The 19,641-nt window shown below is 39.2% G+C and overlaps 1 protein-coding gene across 2 annotated transcripts in view; it reads left to right on the top strand.

Moving 5' to 3' along the window:
• DIAPH3 (diaphanous related formin 3) overlaps positions 1-19,641 on the top strand; it is a 1,016,686-nt gene that overhangs the window by 426,982 nt on the left and 570,063 nt on the right. For both annotated transcript variants that reach the window (XM_077483143.1, XM_077483144.1), the window contains 2 exons: positions 9,450-9,749; positions 17,789-17,903. In XM_077483143.1, coding sequence (XP_077339269.1) covers positions 9,450-9,749; positions 17,789-17,903 — 415 coding nt within the window. The remainder of the gene's footprint in view (positions 1-9,449; positions 9,750-17,788; positions 17,904-19,641) is intronic.

Below are 19,641 nucleotides of genomic sequence, written 5' to 3' on the forward strand. Positions count from 1 at the left end.
TCAGCATGGATTTGTGAAAAATCATTTTTCCCCAAAAAATCTATTAACCTCCTTTGAGGAGGTGAGCTGTCATCTAGATGAAGGAAGGCCCGTAGGCTAAGTGTATCTGTATTTTGAAAAGGCATTTGATACAGTTCCCCGCAAACGTTTACTGTACACGCTAAGGTCTGTCGGCATGGACCAAAGGGCGCATACCTAGATTGAAAACTGGCTACAAGGGTGAGTTCAGAGGGTAGTGATATATTGGGAGTACTCAGAATGGTCAAATGTGTTAAGTGAGGTCCCTCAGGGTTCTGCCCTGGGACCAAAGTTCCTGTTTTATTACGTATGGCATGTATGTGTCTCCCCATGCTAGCATCATTTAATGTTCTAGCTAAGTATTTCCCGGTTTTGTGTCCATGTTTATAAAAGATGTTCTTTGGCCAAAAAAAAGTGCTTTTCTAGTTTTGAGGTCTAGTATCTGTTTAAGGGAGTGTCTGCATTTTGTGAGTTCCTCTTCTAATTTAATGGCGAGGGATTGTTTTGTGTTGACTTTCAAGTTTAGCAATTTTGTTAGGGTAGTTATTTCTTTTTCTCTTTCCCTTTTTCTTCTAGCTCCCCACTTTTAGTTCTCCTCTGATTACAATTTTGTGAGCCTCCCAGTTTAGGGGGTTGGTGTCTGATTCTAGGTTGGTTTCAAAATACTTTTTAATGGAATCATGTATGTCATCTTGTATGGTTTGGTCAGTTAGAAGGGCCATGTTCAATCTCCAATTAAAAGTTGTAGGTTTTGGTGAGTGTAGTTTAAAAGTGATGGCAGTAGGTGCATGTTCTGATATGGATATTCTAATTTCTGCTTCAGTGACATTGATCAAATCTCTTTGGCAGATGAAGATTATTTAAATTCTTGAGTATCTTTTGTGGGGGGGGGGGGGGGGGAGAAAGTGAAGACCTTGTCAGAGGGATGTGTGGATCTCCAAGAATCTAATGTCTTGATGCATTTTAGTATCCTGTATGTGACATGTGTGTAACCTGAGGATGTATCTTGTGGTTTCAGGGGGCTAAGCCCTTGTACACACGGTTGGAAATTCCGATGGAAAAGGTCCGATTGGATTATATTGTCGGAAAATCCGATCGTGCATGGGCTCTATTGGACTTTTTCCGTCAGAGATTCCGACAAAAAATTTGAGAGCAGGATCTCAAATTTTCAGACAACAAAATCCAATCTGACTTTTTCTGATCGTTTGTAGAGAATTCCGATCGGACAAAGTGCCATGCATGCTCAGATCAAAGTACCAGAGCAAAGCTATTGGCTACTAGGCTGAACGCAGTGCCGTCAGAACGAACGAACATCATCACATTCCGAACGATCGGATTTTCCGACAACTTTATCCGACAGGGTGTATGCAACACCAGTCTGACAGATTTTGTGGTCAGGATTTCCGACCGTGTGTACAAGTGCTAAGAGTTGCTCAAGGAAAGAGGTTGGCTCAGTAGAGCCATATGCATATATTTGCTCTGTTGTACACCCCAGAGGTGTTGAGCAAGCTGCTGTTGTATTACGAATCACCAGTTGTTACTATGGGGGGTAAGTGCGAGGTGCATTAGTGGACGGGTAAGGGGTAATACAAGTGACAGTAGGTAACAATAATCTTGTCTGGGATCACTAGTATCCGGGAGTGCTGGGGAATATATATTTAGTATTTAAATTTGTGTTCTTTGACCTTAGAAATTAACTCTTGAAACTGTAGTTGTGTATAATGAACAACCATAACTATTGGAACATAAATAACTTTTCTTTTGGGGGAAAAACAAAAAAAAAGTATAACTATATGGTTATTAATATAGATTTTAGACCATTTTATGCAATCTGTTGAATCTTAGGGGGGTCTGGGACTTGTATCTTTTTTCAACCTTGCCAACTATGTAATTTTTTTTTTAATACCAATACATTGCTGAGTATTACATAACTTTGCAAATATTTTTCCTGTCGTGTATGTTTTATTTATTTTTTGTGACCGATTTTTGTACATCTTTTAGTGTAAGTTTATCAATAGTCTTTATACATATTGTCATGTATTTTACACATTATCCCTGTAAACCATGCCACCTAGTGTATTTATTTTCCAGCATGTAGGCCACTTATTAGCGATCTCTTTTTTTGAATACGCATGCTGGATAGTGGATACAGCCTTTTATTTTTTATCCTTTTTAGTTTATTTTTATTTTTTTAATGTGTGTGTGTGTGTATATATATATATATATATATATATATATATATATATATATATATATATATATATATATATATATATATATATATATATATATATATATATATATAATATAATGTGTGTGTGTTTATATTTGTATTTTTTTTTTTTTGTATCCCGTTTTTTAATGGTTCTATGTTACAATTATTGTAAGAGGGGAGTCTTCCTTTTTATATATACAACATGGCCCAATACTAAGAATAGCTGACTTGAGGCTCATAATCTGATGATCTGGTGTGGAGATTGAGGCATCTATGGTTGAACATATGATCCACTTCCACACAGTGTCGATTTACAGCTGTACAGCTGAACTTTGGGAGGTTGAAGGAAGCTTTGCAATTCATGCTGTCCAAGGTCTCTTACAATCTGTAGATCATGGAGATTTGGTAAGAGGCCATTTTTTCTATTTTTGAGCACTAGTGGAACACAGCAGCGCTTCATTTAATTTACTCATCTGTTTGTCTTTTTTTATTTTTTTTAATCGTTTGGACACAATTGATTTTTATTCATTTTTGGACATTTATGTTGATATATCATATTGTCTATGAGATTTTGAAAATGAACAATATGGACACTAAGTGAGACATTTTATGTGGATGACACATGCTGGTTTTATTTTTTGTTTGTATTCATTGTTACTAATTTACTAGTTTAATAATTCACCACTGTGCAAAATCTACTGTACATAAAAGCAGAATGTAATGATTTGCAAATCCCAAAAACCCATATCTTCCTTGCACATTTTTGTTTATTTTAAGGCGAGTGCATATATTGGCTGGTGGTGCTTTCGCACTAAGAACGAGCATTTACAGGAGAAAAATTATTTCTAAGGACATTGTTCACCTTCATTGCATTAATATAGGAGCATTTTGATACACCCGGTTTTATTACTAGAGGGGTGTCACCATCACTTTTTTATTCAATATATTGCATTTGTCACTGATAGGTTTATTTATTTATTTTTTTTTTTTTTTTGAGATTTTTATAATAATTTGCAGGCTTACTTGAGTGAGTTATGTAGACTTTAAAGGGGGGAAGGGGGGTTCCACAACTGTTGTATATTCTCGCTATGCTCTACATTTTTCTGTTGTATGCCTCCTTATTATCAGTAGTAGGAGTTTTTTGTGCATTATCACCACCACGTGATTACTTATATAACCATTTAACAGGGGGGTTAGATCTTCACTCATCCTATTTTTTTTTTATTTTGTTCTATGTGGAAATACATATTTGCGTATAGCAGCAAACATCATCACTTTATTCTTTTTTTTTTTTTTTTTTTTTAAAAACAATTTTTATTGAAGAATACAAGTCAGTACAAGCGGGTTAAACAACTTATACAGAACAGCAGATGATCAGGTCAAGAAATACCATAGTATATCAGCGGACACAGCCGCTGTTGGATAGGTAATTATTGCAATGTACAAACATATGTAAACTAGTAAATCAGTGAACATATCTAAAGAACAGAAGGAACAGGGTCCGCATGGCCCCGTAGTATAAAGATAGTTCAAATTGTCTCCTACTAGGACAGGATATAACGCAGCCTAAACATCAGTGCGTGGGTTTCCTCGCCTCTCCTCCCTTGTCATTGATATTAACCTGTCACCTTTCAGCTTCCGTAAAGGCATCCGTAGATATGCCAGTAAGTTGCTAGAACACGTGGAATCTTCTATGGCGTTTTGAGTCAGTGAGTGTGGGTAAGTCCTCTAGCGTAGGTATAACAATAGCCTCTATAGCTAAGCGTGATACCAGTAAGGTAGTATAGTGCTATGTCTAAAAACCCGTCCAAATAATATATAATATAAAATCGGGAAACACATGTAAAGTAAAGCGCTTCTCACAATACAGTAAGATAACGTCATGAAAATGAGAATGAAAGTAGTGCATATACTAGTGGTCATGAAGGGTTATTTTGAATAATACTTTTGTATTGGTCTGTTGTTTTAAAATGAATCCAACATGTCCAAATGGTCGTGAATTTTGTAGGTGTATCATGTGCTTGGTGGATAAGATCCTCCATTGACATGATCGTATCAATTCGATGGAACCAGTCAATCAGTGATGGAGGGTTGGGCGTGCGCCATTTGCAAGGAATGCACAATCTAGCAGCGTTGACCATGTGCATAGCCAAAGATCGAAAATAAGAACGGGAAGGTTTGTTGGAATAATGTAGTAAGAATTGAGCAGGGGAAATGTCTAATCGATAGGTTGAGATATCGGTTATCAACTTGTGAACCTCTGTCCAGAACGGCACAATTTGGGGACAGGTCCACCAGATGTGAATAAATGTACCAATTTCCGTCTTGCATCTCCAACACATCTGTGAGTTAGCCGGGTTTATAATATGTAATTTATAAGGTGTGTTGTACCACCTGGATGCTATTTTAAAAGCATTTTCCTGTGTATGTGCATTTATGGACAAATCTGAAAATATCTTCCCAGTCTGTCTCAGGAATGTGTATCTGTAGATCTGAGGCCCACTTCTGCCTTATTCGCAGATCTGATTTATCACTTTCTTTAAAGAGACGGGAATAAGTTAGCGCAATCAAATGGCGGCGGGGTTCTGTGACATAGCATAAATCTTCGAATGGAGTCAGTGCTCTGGACCATTGTGGGCTGGGACGTTTATTAAGTAAAAAATGTCGGATCTGTAGGTATGTCCAAAATGGGAAAGTATCCTGGGCTGTCATGTTTGCTACGTCGCTTCTAGAACAAATTGAGTCATTGCGAATGAAGTGCATTGCTCCGACTGTGGTGTGAGGCCAATCTGGTTCTAGAAATGAAGGGTGTAGCCCGGGCCTAAAATCTGGATTACCCCTAAGGGGGGTCAGGGGCCCATTAGCTGATGAGATGCCGTAATGGACACTCGCCCATTGCATGGCATTTAATGTTGGGGCTATCAAAGGATGAGTCTTATGCATTTTAATTTGGAGTTTGTAGTCAATCCACGGAAGGGAAGTCAAAGGAATGGGGGAAAAGACTTGTTCAAGATTGACCCAATCTTTAAGCGGTGCGTGATTATGCCAATCAATCAGTCTGGTAAGTTGGCAGGCCACCTGGTATTTGTGAATGTCGGGTAGACCTACTCCGCCCCTAAGCTTTGGAGAAGTCAATTTTGAGAAACTAAGACGGGGACGGCCCTTGTTCCAGATAAAACGTGCGCATAAGGTACGGAACGTGGAAAAAAAGTTTAGGGGAAGTCTTATCGGGATCGTCTGGAGTAGGTAGAGGATACGTGGAAGAATGTTCATCTTGATTATGGCAATCCGTCCAAACCAAGAAAAACGTTCTGGGGACCACTTCAGAAAGTCAGATGCTATCTTCTTCAACAGGGGGGTGTAGTTAAGAGCATAGAGGTCTGCTAGGGAGGCAGGAAGTTGGATGCCTAGGTAAGTGATGGATTTAGATTTCCATAGAAAAGGAAAATTAGTACGACAGAGGGCACATACAGATTCAGGTAGGGAGATATTCAAGGCACTAGATTTATTGAAGTTGATCTGCAAGTTAGATATGGTCTTGAAATGAGCAAAGTCCTGTAATAGATTGGGAATGGTGGTAAGTGGGGAGGAGAGAAAGAGGAGAATGTCATCTGCAAATGCAGCTACCTTATACGTGTGGCCTTTTACATCTATTCCTCGAATGTCGGGGTTAGCTCTAAGTCTTCGCAAGAGAGGTTCTAGGGTCAGAATAAAGATAAGAGGGGACAAAGGGCATCCCTGACGCGTACCGTTTGACACGGAGAAGGCATCCGACAGGTGACCGTTAACCCTAACCTTTGCCGTAGGGTTTGAATAAAGGGCTTGTATTAGATTTAGCATTTTTGGGGGTAGATGTATCGCCTTGAGAACTTCTGACATGTAGTCCCAGGCCACCCTGTCGAATGCCTTCTCCGCGTCCAACGACAGCATAAAACCAGGCTTCTGAGATGTAGTTATCCAATGATTAATGTTTATTGCTTTCAGGGTGTTGTCCCTAGCTTCCCTACCAGGGACAAATCCTACTTGGTCTAGGCCGATAAGTTGTGGGAGAAGCGGTAGTATTCTATTGGCCAAAGTTTTTGCATACCATTTTAGGTCAACATTTAAAAGGGAGATAGGTCTATAATTGGTCACAACAGAGGGATCTTTGCCTGGTTTTGGAATTACCGTTATGTGAGCTTGCAATAAATCAGCTGGTGGGGATATAGGTTCCGAGAGGGATTAAAAGGCCGAGAGAAAATGAGGCTGTAAAATATCTGCAAAGGTCTTGTAATATACTACAGTGAGGCCATCGGGGCCTGGACTCTTGCCTGGTTTAAGTTGCTTCAAAGCTTTCGCTATTTCTTCTACCGTCAGGGGAGAATCCAGGTCTCGAGCCGTATCGTCTGAGATGGGGGTAGGACTGTATTGGTGTAAGAAATCTTTGATGCGGTCCAGTTTTGACGGTAAGCTTGAGGGCGGGTCCGTTGGGGAAAGGTTGTAGAGTTTAGTGTAGTATTGGACAAAATGATTGGCTATATCGGTGGATTTATGAAGCCGTCTTCCTGCAGGATCTGTTATCGAGTGGACAGTAGTGGATGTTCTTTTGGCTTGGAGCGCTTTGGCTAACATTCTGCTGGATTTGTTGCCATATTCGTAAAATGTTTTTTTGGACAGAATGTATCTACGTTTGACTTGTCTATCTAATATTTCCAAAAGTTGTACACGTGCTTTCGTGAGATCCTGGAGCGTCGCTAGTGCTTGTGTGCGTTTGTGTACTAACTCTAGTTTCTTAATGGTAGTTAGGAGATCAACGTATGTTTTCTTTTTTTCCCGTTTCCGTTTGGCTGCTAAGGCTATAAGGGTTCCCCGTATCACACATTTATGAGCCGCCCAATTGTTAAGTGGGGAGGTGTCTGTCTCATGATTTTCCTTGAAGTAATTTTTTAACTGGGTAGAGATTTCTGTTAACATGACAGGGTCTGTGAGCAGCGAAGGGTCTAGTCTCCATATAGGAGCTGCCGATTTAGTCGTTGGGAACTGCAGTGTCACGGAAATCTGATGGTGATCCGAAAGAACCATTGGGTCAATAGTAGCGGATTGTAACATTGGGAGATCCTTCTGCGAAAGGAAGAAGAAGTCGATACGGGAATATCTGTCATGGGGGGCTGAATAGTATGTAAAGTCTTTGCAGTCTGGGAATAATGTTTGCCATGTGTCGTGTAATAAGACGGTCGTCAGTGAAGAGTTAATAGATTTCAAGGCTCTGTAGGGAATTGAGGATGTGCCTGAGGATGTGTCAAGGACGGGGTTAAGGGGAACATTGAAGTCCCCCCCAAAAATTACTATCCCTTCTTGAAAAGAGATCAAAGAAGATGTTAATTCTCTAAAAAAAAGTGACTTGCTGGGTATTGGGGGCGTATAAATTTACCAGGGTGATAGTGGTGCCAGCGTATGTACCTTTAAGAAAAATGAACCTACCATTGGGATCTATGAGCTGGTCAGTAAGTACAAATGGGCAATTTTTGTGGAAGATGATAGATACTCCTTTAGATTTCGTTAGCGGGGAAGTTGCATGAAACGCTATGTTGTACCTATGAAATCACTTTATTCTTATCCTTCACTTCATATTTGGTGTCATTTTATATAGTTAGAGCACCTAGTAGTGTGTTGGGTTACTTGCATAAGAGATCTATTTTTATAGCTAAATTGTTTGTCGGTTCAGCAATTGGTGGGAGTTGCTACCTTCCCTTTTTGTTGCACAAAACTACAACCATATTTTCCTCTGAGACTTTTAGGGCAGTGTATGTTTTATTGAAATGTGAATGAAAACATATTTTTTACTCAAAGAAATTGTGGTTACCCTTAAAGCCCCTTTGGAGGAAAATGTGGTTGTAGAGATCTATTTTATAGCTTGTCACATTGAGAATGTTAATTATTTACTCTATCACTGACAACAATGTACAGTAGTTAATTAAAAACCCATTTATATAAAACCTGTATGCCGATGAAAAAAACATCTTAGCTGTCATAATACAGTATATTTTATATAACTACTTGCTTTGATTGTCTGATAGGTGTGTCACAGTGGTAACAAATAACATACGCAAATAATAGCTTTAGTTTAACGTACAGATATGGGGGTTGTTCTACAGGTGCATGTTAGAAAATGACACTGTCTGTGGCAGTTAAAAATAATGATTTTACAATTCAGCACAGCATTGTTCTACTAGCTACAACCATCTTTACAAGGTTTCTACTTGTTGCTCAATGTAGACATCACAATTATGTTGCTGCATTGTGTTGGATGCACTCAGCTTATTATCAGTTTGTTTTATTCCGGGTTACAAAAAAGTAGTCTGTACATTAGAGTGATTGTAAACTCTCACATTTACCCAGTGAAATGACTAGCCTCAGGTGATACACGGGGATTAAACAGATCCTCCTATGTATAGTAAGTTGTACTTGTTTATCTGCAGTCTTCTCTTCTCTACATCTGTTCAATGTCCACAATTTTGAAAGCGTCTCAGAGCTGGGAGAAAAAATGGGTGTGTAGCACTGAAGTTACACTCTACAGAGCTCAGTGAAGAGAGCTCTAACAGCTGATTGGAGGGAAGGGATACCACCCCCCCTCATACAGCACACAGGGACAGAGCTGAAGCTGTCAATCGACTGGAGGCCACTCCCTGTCATCATTTTTCTCTTGGTGTCGGGAACACTTGTCAGAAGTTATTCATGCTGATTTCCAACCACTTCAATTTAACATGTGTAATACATTTCAACACTGTAGACAAGCCAAATCCAAATGCCCACTAAGTGTACATTTTAGCTTTTGTTTACCTTATAATTTGTTTAGATGCCACAGGGCTAATGCTACAGGGTCACAAAACTAAAGATTAGGGAAGCATTTAACTTTATTTCTGGGAAGAAGTATTTATCATCATCTCTGCACTATTTTACATTTTATTTGCAAATAAAGCTAAAGGCTAATAATAAATGTGTCAGTTTTTTAGAGTAAATGCCACAAATTTCCTTTTCTGTACTATGACAATTTCTTCCACTGCATTTTGTAGGTCATAAAAAGGCAGCATTATAATTCTGAATTCTATTTAGCCTATCTAGTTGCATTGGCTTCTTGGTATACTTCATGCATTACTAATTGTACGTTTTCCTATTATGGTCACACTAGGATTTCAGATTTAAAATGTATTTTATAATTGCATATTTTTTCTTTTAGTATGGTATTGCTGTTCCGTCTGGAAGTGTGCCTCCTAAGGGGTCTGACAGTTTTCCACCTTCTGGTGTTCCCCCACCACCTATACCACCACCTGTACTTTCAAGCGGATGTGTACCACCCCCACCACCACCACCGCCACCACCTTTACCTTCAATGGCATGTGCTCCACCTGGTGCCCCACCACTACCTTTCTTTTTAGGAGCCCAAAGATCCCCTCCAATGAAGAATCTTCCATTTGGCCTAAAGCCCAAGAAAGAATTTAAACCAGAAGTCAGCATGAAGAGGCTTAACTGGCAAAAAGTAAGGCACGTTAGTTGGCTTACCAACATCATTTTGTGACCATTTTTAGCAGTGTAGGTATAACATATTTGAAAATGGATTATAACTGTGCTAACAACATCAAGCAGTTTAGATATGTGCTGAAATTCTTTAATATTCATTCATAATTTATGAAGAAAACCCTTGTGGACTCAACAGCCTTGTTAATTTCTAAGAGGTGAAATTACATATGCATGCAAGCACTCTAGTGCTTTTCATGAGCTGAATAATGATCACATGACTTGACAACCCTTCTTAGTCCAAGGACACAATCACCTATTATAGTGAAGCATTGATAAACCCCTCTGCCTAGCTGATGTCCTCATTTATGTGACACAGCTGCACGCTTGTTCATACCTCAAATCTAGTGTGAATATTTCTAGTAAAAAAAAATAAAAAAATGTTTCTGCTTCCACATCATTTCATGTTTTTAGTGACTAAATATTGTTGTTTGTTGTTGTGTTCTTTTTTTATTTTTTGCACTACTATTGGCTTGTTTAGGTGTTTTTACATATACATATATGTCTGAAGCTTTTAAATTCAGGCTTCAGTTTGTTAACCGCTTAAGACCAGACCACTTTTTGCGATTCGGCACTGCGTCGATTTAACTGACAATTGTGCGATCGTGCGGAGTGGCTCCCGAACAAAATTGACGTCCTTTTTCCCCACAAATAGAGCTTTCTTTTGGTGGTATTTGATCACCCCTGCAGTTTTTATTTTTTGCGCTATAAACAAAAAAAAGAGCGACAATTTTTTTAAAAAAAAACATTATTTTTTACTTTTTGCTATAATAAATATCCCCCAAAAAATATATAAAAACATTTTTTTTCCTCAGTTTAGGCCGATACGTATTCTACTACATATTTTTGGTAAAAAAAAAAAACGCAAAAGTGATTGATTGGTTTGCCTAAAATTTATAATGTTTACAAAATAGGGGACAGTTTTATGGCATTTTTATTAATAATTTTTTTTTACTAGTAATGGTGGCGATCAGCGATTTGATTTTTTTTTTTTTATTTTATTGTGACTGCGACATTATGGCGGAGACATCGGACATTTTTGACACATTTTTGGGACCATTGTCATTTATACAGCAATCAGTGCTATACAAATGCACTGATTCCTGTGTTAATGACACTGGCAGTGAAGGGGTTAACCAGGGGGTGTCAGTGTAGGGGTTAAGTGTGTCCTAGGGTCGTGTTACTAACTGGGGGGGGGTGTAGCTGTGTGTTAGTGAATGCTGATCTCTGCTCCAATAACAGGGAGCAGAGATCAGTGTCACATGTTGCTAGGCAGAACGGGGAGATGCTGTTTACTTCCGCATCCCCCCGTTCAGCCTCCCCATGAGGCGATCGCGGGTATCTCTGCGGCGATCGAGTCACGGGGGTAACTCACGGGGGTTTCGACCGCCACGCACACCTTGACATTTTGGAACACTCTTATTTCACCAACTACTCCAGGTCTCTCAGATTTGAAGGGTTCCCTTTTCCAAATGCTGCTTTGATCTTTCTTCTCTATCTGATTTAGATCTGGACGTGTTGCTGGAAAGTTCAGTACTCTCCGGCGCTTTTTCTTAAACCATTTCTGGGTGTTTTTTGACATGTGTATTGAATCATTGTCATGCTTTAAGACCCATGACCTCTGACTGAGACCCAACTTTCTGACACCTACACTGTACCCCAAAATTATTTGGTAGTCTTCAGATTTCATAATGTCATGCACACATTCAATAAATCCAGTGCCTGAAGCAGCAAAGCAACCCCAAAACATCAGTGAAACCTCCACCAAGTTGACTGTAGGCACTGTATACCGTATTTGCCGGCGTATAAGACGACTGGGCGTATAAGACGACCCCCTATTTTTCAAGTGAAAACATAGGTTTTGGGCAATACTCGCGATATAAGACTACCCCCCTTCTGAGGCAACACTATTTAAAAAAAACATTAGAACGATTAAAAAATACAAAGCAAGAATGCCAACTACTCATCTGCCATGCTGTGTTATGTCATAAAGTAAATCAAACAATAATAACACAAACAGAGATCTATTGAATGCCACAACTCTGGAAAGTAGAATTTTTCACTAACCAAACCTATACCACTTTTGGGTTACATTCTATGGGAATTGTCCACCAAAATGCATTTAATAAACCCCCTGTCATATGTCCCAGATTTACCTGTCCCTCTTGGGTGCCTGGGACCTCAAAGGCAAATAGCAGAATGTATAGTAGTAGGAGATCAGTGAATGGATTTACCCAGGGAAGTATGGTGAGCGGTGTCTTATTTTAATGAATACAACACCTGCTTGGATTGGCAGAGGCTGTAGCATCATCAGCCCTTGCCTCTCTCTCTCTCTCTCTCTCTCTCTCTCAAAGCCAATCCGAGCAGGCTACTCTATGTAGCCTGCTCGGATTGGCAGAGGTTGTTACTCCAATCCAAGCAGGCTCTGTATTCATTAATAGAATACATCGCTCGCCGGGATTGGCTCAATGGCGTATACTGTTTGTAGCTGAAGCCACATACAGTATTAGCAGACATTTGGGGGCTGACATCCATCGGGCAGCATTGTATACCTGTATACCCGGCGTATAAGACGACCCCTGATTTTTGGGCATTTTTTTTAAGTGTAAAAGGTAGTCTTATACGCCAGCAAATACAGTACTTCTCTTTGAGCCTAAGTTTACACTGGTGCATGCTAAACACCGAATGCTATTCACACAGGAATCACACCTCATCCCTGTGCAAATCACATGCAATATCTGCAGTGAGATTCAAGCCATACATTTTGTGTGGGTAATATTAGCATGTGTATGCCTTTTTTCTATTCCCACACACTGCACAGGAGCTGGCACTCAATCTTACTCTGTGATCTAAATATAATGCCCTCTAAATTTGTGAATTGTAATAACAATGTGAACAGTGAACTATAAAGTGTCACTGCTGACTTCTTAAACCTTAAACAATACTATGCAACAAAAGAATCAAAAATAAATAAATAAACGCACACCCATGCCAGAGAGACACAATTTAAAACTGAAAACAAAAATATCCCTCTCATATACCATGTATGTAAAAATATGTGTTGTGCTACAAAATACACTACTGTGAATTGTGACAGAACAAATCTCTTATACAAAATCAAGTATTGAAAAATCAAAAAAAGTGTTATAAAGCCCACAAAAAGTGCCAATAATTAAATCCAGTGAATTTGTGTTCAAGTGCTCTTAAGATAAATGTAATACCTGATCTGTGTCACCAACATCCTGGTGTGATGAGGTATCTGCTTATCAGATTAACATAACCCACTTTCTCAACAGAAGCCATATATTGCATGTAAAACTCACTCTATAATGTATAAACACGCTATAATCCCCTTGAGGTATGTTTAATATCTGTGACTAGTGCTGCATCGCATTTGATGCCAAGCCTGATGTCACTTCCGGTTGACTGTGTTCCCACCCCAAAACGTTTCGTCCAGTGACTTCTTCCGACAGTGAAGTGACGTACTCTGCTTCTATTTCATGGGTTTAGAAGCAGAGGACACAGTAACATTGAAAATAATAAAGACACCAATTATAGTTCCTTATAATATTAATTTCCTGAGGATTTATGGTTTGACAGTGATTCAATAGTAGTCTATAATTTTTGCAGGGAAAAAGGTTGAGAGATGTTGTGTAGCTAAGCAGAAGATAAAGATGACAGGTTAGAGGAGCTGAGAGCAGCCTCAATTAGAGAGGTGGTTGGTTGCGGGTTGGAGCTATCTTTTTGTAAGTTGTATAAAGATTGAAAATCACATTTGCTTGGTAATTGGGTTGTAGAAGTTAACTAGCGTGTATGATTAAGGTCACAGTTTAGAAATGCATCTGCCCTGGGAGTCGGAGAACTCTTAGATGTGCTTGATGCAACAGAGTTTCTGACTACAGTTAAAACACAACATTTCTTTTTAGTTGTGTTCACCATTAAACACATGAGAGCAAAGCTGAAAAAGAGAGGAGTTTTGAGGCGAAATTTGTTTCTTAAATAAAAGTATATTCCTTCTCAAAAGAGCCAGCGGGTAGTAAGAAGAAACTCTGCAACATTCCAAGGTTTCAGCGTGAAGAAATAGGAGTCCTCATGATTGGGAGTAGTCCGTTCAGTTGAAGATAGTAGGTGGCTGGGACTGCTGAAAAAGAAAAATGTAAAACATAATAAAAAGTTAATAGCATCCTGTGAGCATTGCAGGAACAATAGACAGCAACTGCTGCTACACATACCACAGGGGCTACCAAAAAACATTTCTCAAGAGGAGGGAGTACATTAGTGCAATGTGTGCTATCTTGGAAGCCTTAAGAACAATACTATATTGACAGGGAAGAACACCTGTATATAGTAAGCGAAAGTGGTATAGCAAATCAAGTCCACTCTGTCAAGGTTTAGCCTGCAGTTTCCTGCTTGTGAAATCCTTACCTCCTTTCTGCAGTGCTTCTGCTTGAACTGTGGTTTTATTCATGTGTTGCTGGCTTCTGTACATCGCCTGCTCTACTGTGGATTCATATCCCTTTCTCATCTATCACTTCCTTGTCCTCCTCCAAGTCTGCTTTATTTTTAAATTTAATAAATAATAATATAGACATGCTCAGTGCCACTTGCATTGCCTTTGCAAATTCCTAGTTTCTCCGTGCTCCTGCATATTACTTGAATTCCGTTCCTGACTTCATGTGTACCGGCCCCGGCTTAGTATCCTGTTTGCCTGCTCGCTGCGTGCCCTGACCCCAGCTTATTTCCTGCATCCTCTTTTATCTCCTGCAATCTGTACTCTGCATACTTAAGTGGTCTCTGCATCTATGGCTTGGTTTTTCTGGAGGCTGCCATCTTGTACCAGTCTGCTCCAAGTCTACCCTCACCATTTGGGCCCTGGTAAATAAGTAGGCTGGGGCTTAGACTCTGTGCCCTGGGGAACCCCCCAACTGGCCTTCTACAAGGGCTCACCATCATAGTAAACTGACTAGGCATCCCGGAGGTTGTAGGATGAGAGATAAAGAGATTCCTTTGTCAGTGCTGTAAATCAGGACTTTTTTGCCTTGTCAGGACACTAGGAGCTTCATGTAGGCAATGTGGTTTCCCATGTGGGTTATTTTTATTTTTTTATTTTTGTACATACATTATCTGAGATGGGTCTGTGTATAAAGAGATTCTTTTATCTGCCAAATGTATCTGGTAGAACCTAGCCCTGACATTAGGTATTCCTTAACATGAAATAAATGTATGCGAGCCATAACATCCCTAGTCTTGATGTCTGGCCTAAATGTTTGTTTAGGGATCCCGCATACCCTTTTAATACATAGCTCCTGATCATTCAGAGTAGGTAGTAGAGCTTTCATTGGTTGCTGAATAATGACTAGAAGGTCTGTCAGATGTACTGACTCAGGAATACATCAACATTTGTTATTGTTCCATCTAGAATGGGACATTGAAATCATATGGAATCATATAAGCAAGTCTTGTTTTCATCCATTGCATTTCAGCAGAATGATCGGTATATACATCAACAATATCATTATGCAAGACATACGACTTCTCCATTTTAGTTTCTATATGGTTAAGCCTCTCTGCTTGCTTTTTGAACAGTGTGAATCATATTTGATAATATACATTTTGAAGTTGTTACATTATGGGTCATGTGCTTCAGGAAACAAAGCATATTTTTCATTGTGTCCCCTGAGATAATTTGACCAGCCACAGCAAAGGCTTCAATAGAGGACTGAGATGGCTGGTCTGTTAGTGGACCCTCAGAATCAATAGGACTGAGTAGAGGGCTAGATATCTCTTCAGCTATAATCTTCCTAGATTTTAATAGGTTATGTTTAGTGGGAATAAATGGTGAGGATGACTCACCTGTTTTTTGAAAAGCAGAGCCTCCGGTGCATAATGAACCATGTATTGCAGAGTGATGGCAAAGCTTGCTACTGAGCTGAGGATTAGCACCATCTTGGTCTCTCTACGATCTGGTAAAAGTCTGTGAGATTCTGTGGTGCTCTTACAGCCTTGAGCTGACTGGACATTATCCCCTGTGTGGTGGGTGGCTGACGGAGGTGCTGGGATGTACGGTTCTGCTCTGTACAGCAAGTTGCGGTGGAGTTAAGTGCAGGGCAAGTAGAGCTCCAGATCATGTGGTCATCTGCTGGACACAACATTTCATTTTTTATCATTTGTGTAAAGTTCTATATACAGTCATATGCATGTTTGGAAACTATTAAAGTGGATGTAAACCTTCACATATACCCAGTGAAGTGAACAGCCTCAGATGATACACAGACATAATCTCCCTACATGACTTTTATATGTATAGCTGCTGTCTTTTAGCTTTATATATTCTTTAGAAAGTGTTCATCGTGTTAGAAATGTTCTCTTCCTGTTCAGCACTGGGAGTGGATTCTTTGCATACGGCACGGACAGCTGATTGGCAGAAAGGCACACACCCCTCTCCACAGAGACTTGCAGAGCTGTGCTGTTACAAGACAAGCTCTCTGCTAATCTATAGCAACCTCCCTCAACATCAAATTTCAGGCTGGTTTTATCACAGTTGACAGAGAACTTGTCAGAAGTTATGCTGAGAACAGAGCAACAAACAGCAGAAAGACATCAGACTCATGGCTTTGAAGAGAGAGAAAAAAACACTACAGATATATATGCCCAGCTCAATTTTCATGTATCAGGTTTTAAGTCACTTTGTCTACGCAGTGTTTTAGTTAAAATATATGCACAATCTGGTCTAATTTCTCCTGGTCCATCATATGTATTATAATATTAATAAGTAGTTGGCCCCCTCACAAATTATTTCAACACCCAAGTACACTAGAAAATATTAGGTATTTTAATGCTGAACTCGGGGTAAAATTCAAAACTACCCTTGCAGTAGGGTTCATATTTCTTTAAGGTACCATTAAAAAAAAAAAAAAAAAAAAAAAAAAAACTTTGCATACTTTATCTTTCACTCCTCTGGCAGCTGGGGCTCTACGTCTTTTTCCAATGCTCCATGTTATGTTTGGGCCCTTGGCATCCTCATAATGCTGATCTTGCATTGTGATGTGGGTTACACTTGGATGTCTGCAACTGACTGACAGAGCATGGAAGACAAGTGGATTTGGGGGACTAGTCATAGGGAGAAAAGGAAGCAAAGATTTAAGTAACTAAAACTGCATTTAAACTAACCTTAGACTAAAACAAGCATCCACCATCTACAAAGAACAAACATCTCTTTAGTTGTTCTAAGCCTTTAAGGTTTCTACCCTCTGAACTACCTTGCGGTTATCCAATGTAAGGCTGTATGCACAAATGCCCTTTTTTCCACTATATCAAGCTTTATATAATATGCACTGTTGCAGCATGCTCACTTCTATTGAGCTGAACCATGAAATTATTTGCTGGCGTGTAGAGCTAACAACACAATTCCTTATATTTGTTATGTGTGTATACCAGGAATTCATGTCCATATAAATGCTGAATAATTGTATGTAATTGAACAGTAATGTACATCACACAACTACATACATTTTTAATTAAGAAAGAGAAGAAAAAAACTATTTTGCAAACTGGATACTCACATGCAAATTGGAAAGATGATCAATCCATCTGAAAGAAAACATGTTGAGATGGGTTTTCTGCATTTTTATTCTGCACACACACACATTCACTTTTTTTTTTCTCTTTTAACGAACAAAGTCTTTTATCAGCTCTGCCTTAAGCAGATTGGAATTTTTCTTTGACAACAGACATTTGTCATAAGCAATGTTGTTTTAAAAAGTCAAAAGTCTACTAGCTTCGAAAATCACTAACTACAGAAGATTCTTTAAATATCGGAAAATGGGATGCATACAGGAGATTGCAGGTGAATGTTGTTTGGAATTTTAATAACTATTTCTCCACAAATAGATTTCTTTTTGGATGAAATGTATAACGCATATGTAATTTTCAGATTTCTGAAAATGGGCATTCATTTTGATATTATGCAAATGATTATGCTTATTTCTGTTTAATTTCCAGATTAAGCCTCATGAAATGACAGAGAACTGTTTTTGGTTGAATGTAAGGGATGAAAAATATGAAGATAAAGAGTTATTTTGTGAACTTGAGAATGCCTTCTCGTGTCAAAGAAAAGGTAATTTTAAAAAATAAAGCTAAGTCATTGTTACTTTTTTGTATTAATGGCATTGCCTCACGTCTGCTAAAGGGCAGTGTATTTCTTTGTGTGTCAGGAAAGCGTACAATTTTGGGCACTTTCTCAAAAGACACAAGTTGTGAACCTAGCCTAAGGATTCTTTCACATGGGCATCATCCGTTCAATCCTGTTTTTTGCTAAGAAAAACTGAAGAAATACGGATTCAAGTCGTACCCAGTTTGCACATCCATCTTCATCCAGTTCAGTTTACATTGGTTTGCACTTCAGCTCAGCTTAGCTATGTTCATCATATTTGCCTAACAATTGGCATAATCAGAACAGACATAAACAGAATACATACACTGAAATCCATCTATATTACACAGGGATGTATGGAACACCGGTGCATCCCCGTGCGGGCAAACAAGGCCCTCACACATGTGTACGCTGTAGTACACCCAAGTGAGGGAGGCTCAGATAAATGTATGCAGTTGACAAGAAGAGTAATTTCTTGTTCAATATTTTTATGTTGTTAATTTGGTGTAGACCTGGTTTTCAAAAGTACAAAAATGTGAAAACATAAGGTCTCAGGATACAGGACAATCACATAATAAGTCCTTATCAATGATGTTAAATAGCAAGGAAAGACATGCTATATTATGATCAAAATTGTGTTTCAAAATCAAGACTTCAGCACAATGTTACTGACTAAGAATATACAGTACATCAAGCAGTGTTGCCTACTAGGCAGTGAGAGTCCAAGCCTGTAGAATGAGTGTTTGTAAGAAAAAGAACAAAGTGAGGGGGGAGGGTAGGGGGAGTCCAGGGGTTGGATGGGGAAACAGACTCAAAGGTGGTCAAGAAGTTAGGCTAAGCAGGGATCTAGTGGGAATGATAGGGTAGTGGCAAAGAATCATCAAAATGAGGGAGTAGAAAATGCTGAGTCCACGATTGCCATAGTTTGGTGTTTTGATCAACTCTATCCTGCAGAACCACTTAAATTTTAGCATGAAACATACTCCTGTGCTGGATCATGTGCTGAAGTTTCATTGCTCAGCATTTAGCTATAGTAAGGGAAGCAAGGTCAGCAAATAGTTGATATTCATGTCCCTGGAAGACGAGCAAGTCTTTTTGAAAATGAAGCTGGATTTTTATTTATTTTTTCTTCTTCCCTGCAAGGTAAAGGCATAATGTGCTAGTATGCATCGCCAACTAGCACATTATGTGAAACCTTAAAACAAAGCTGTTCCAGCGTTGCAATGTTACAGGGCTCTCATCTTCATCCGTCTTGCTTCTGCGTTCACGGACTCCGCCTCTGTGACTGGCTGGAGCCGCAATGACATCACTACCGCACGGGAGCCGCCGTTCGTGGAACAGGGTTCTGGAGGAATGGCACGGGTGGGCGTTCCTTCAGAGTGCATGCATCAGTGATTTCACTGGCTGCATGTAATGTAAAGATCCCCTAAACGGTGCATGTTTAGGAAATATTTACACTATTTATAGGTAAGCCATATTATAGGCTTACCTAAGTCAGTAAATGAAGTTTACGTCCTCTTTAATGCTCCATTTGTTTCTGTGCATGAAAGCTTTGAATTGATGAAAGTGAAAGGGGCTAACCTGTGGAAGACACAGGCATGTTATCTGTGACAGTCAAACTTTTGTTTTTATATTGTAACTTGTGTGTGTCCTGCACTGTGTTGCTGAAGGTGGCACCCGCTTTTTTTTTTTTTTTTTTTTC

This window comes from Lithobates pipiens, unplaced genomic scaffold (assembly GCF_037356315.1).
Source record: "Lithobates pipiens isolate NorthernLeopardFrog02 unplaced genomic scaffold, aLitPip1_a1.2 Scaffold_16, whole genome shotgun sequence".
Taxonomy (NCBI): domain Eukaryota; kingdom Metazoa; phylum Chordata; class Amphibia; order Anura; family Ranidae; genus Lithobates; species Lithobates pipiens.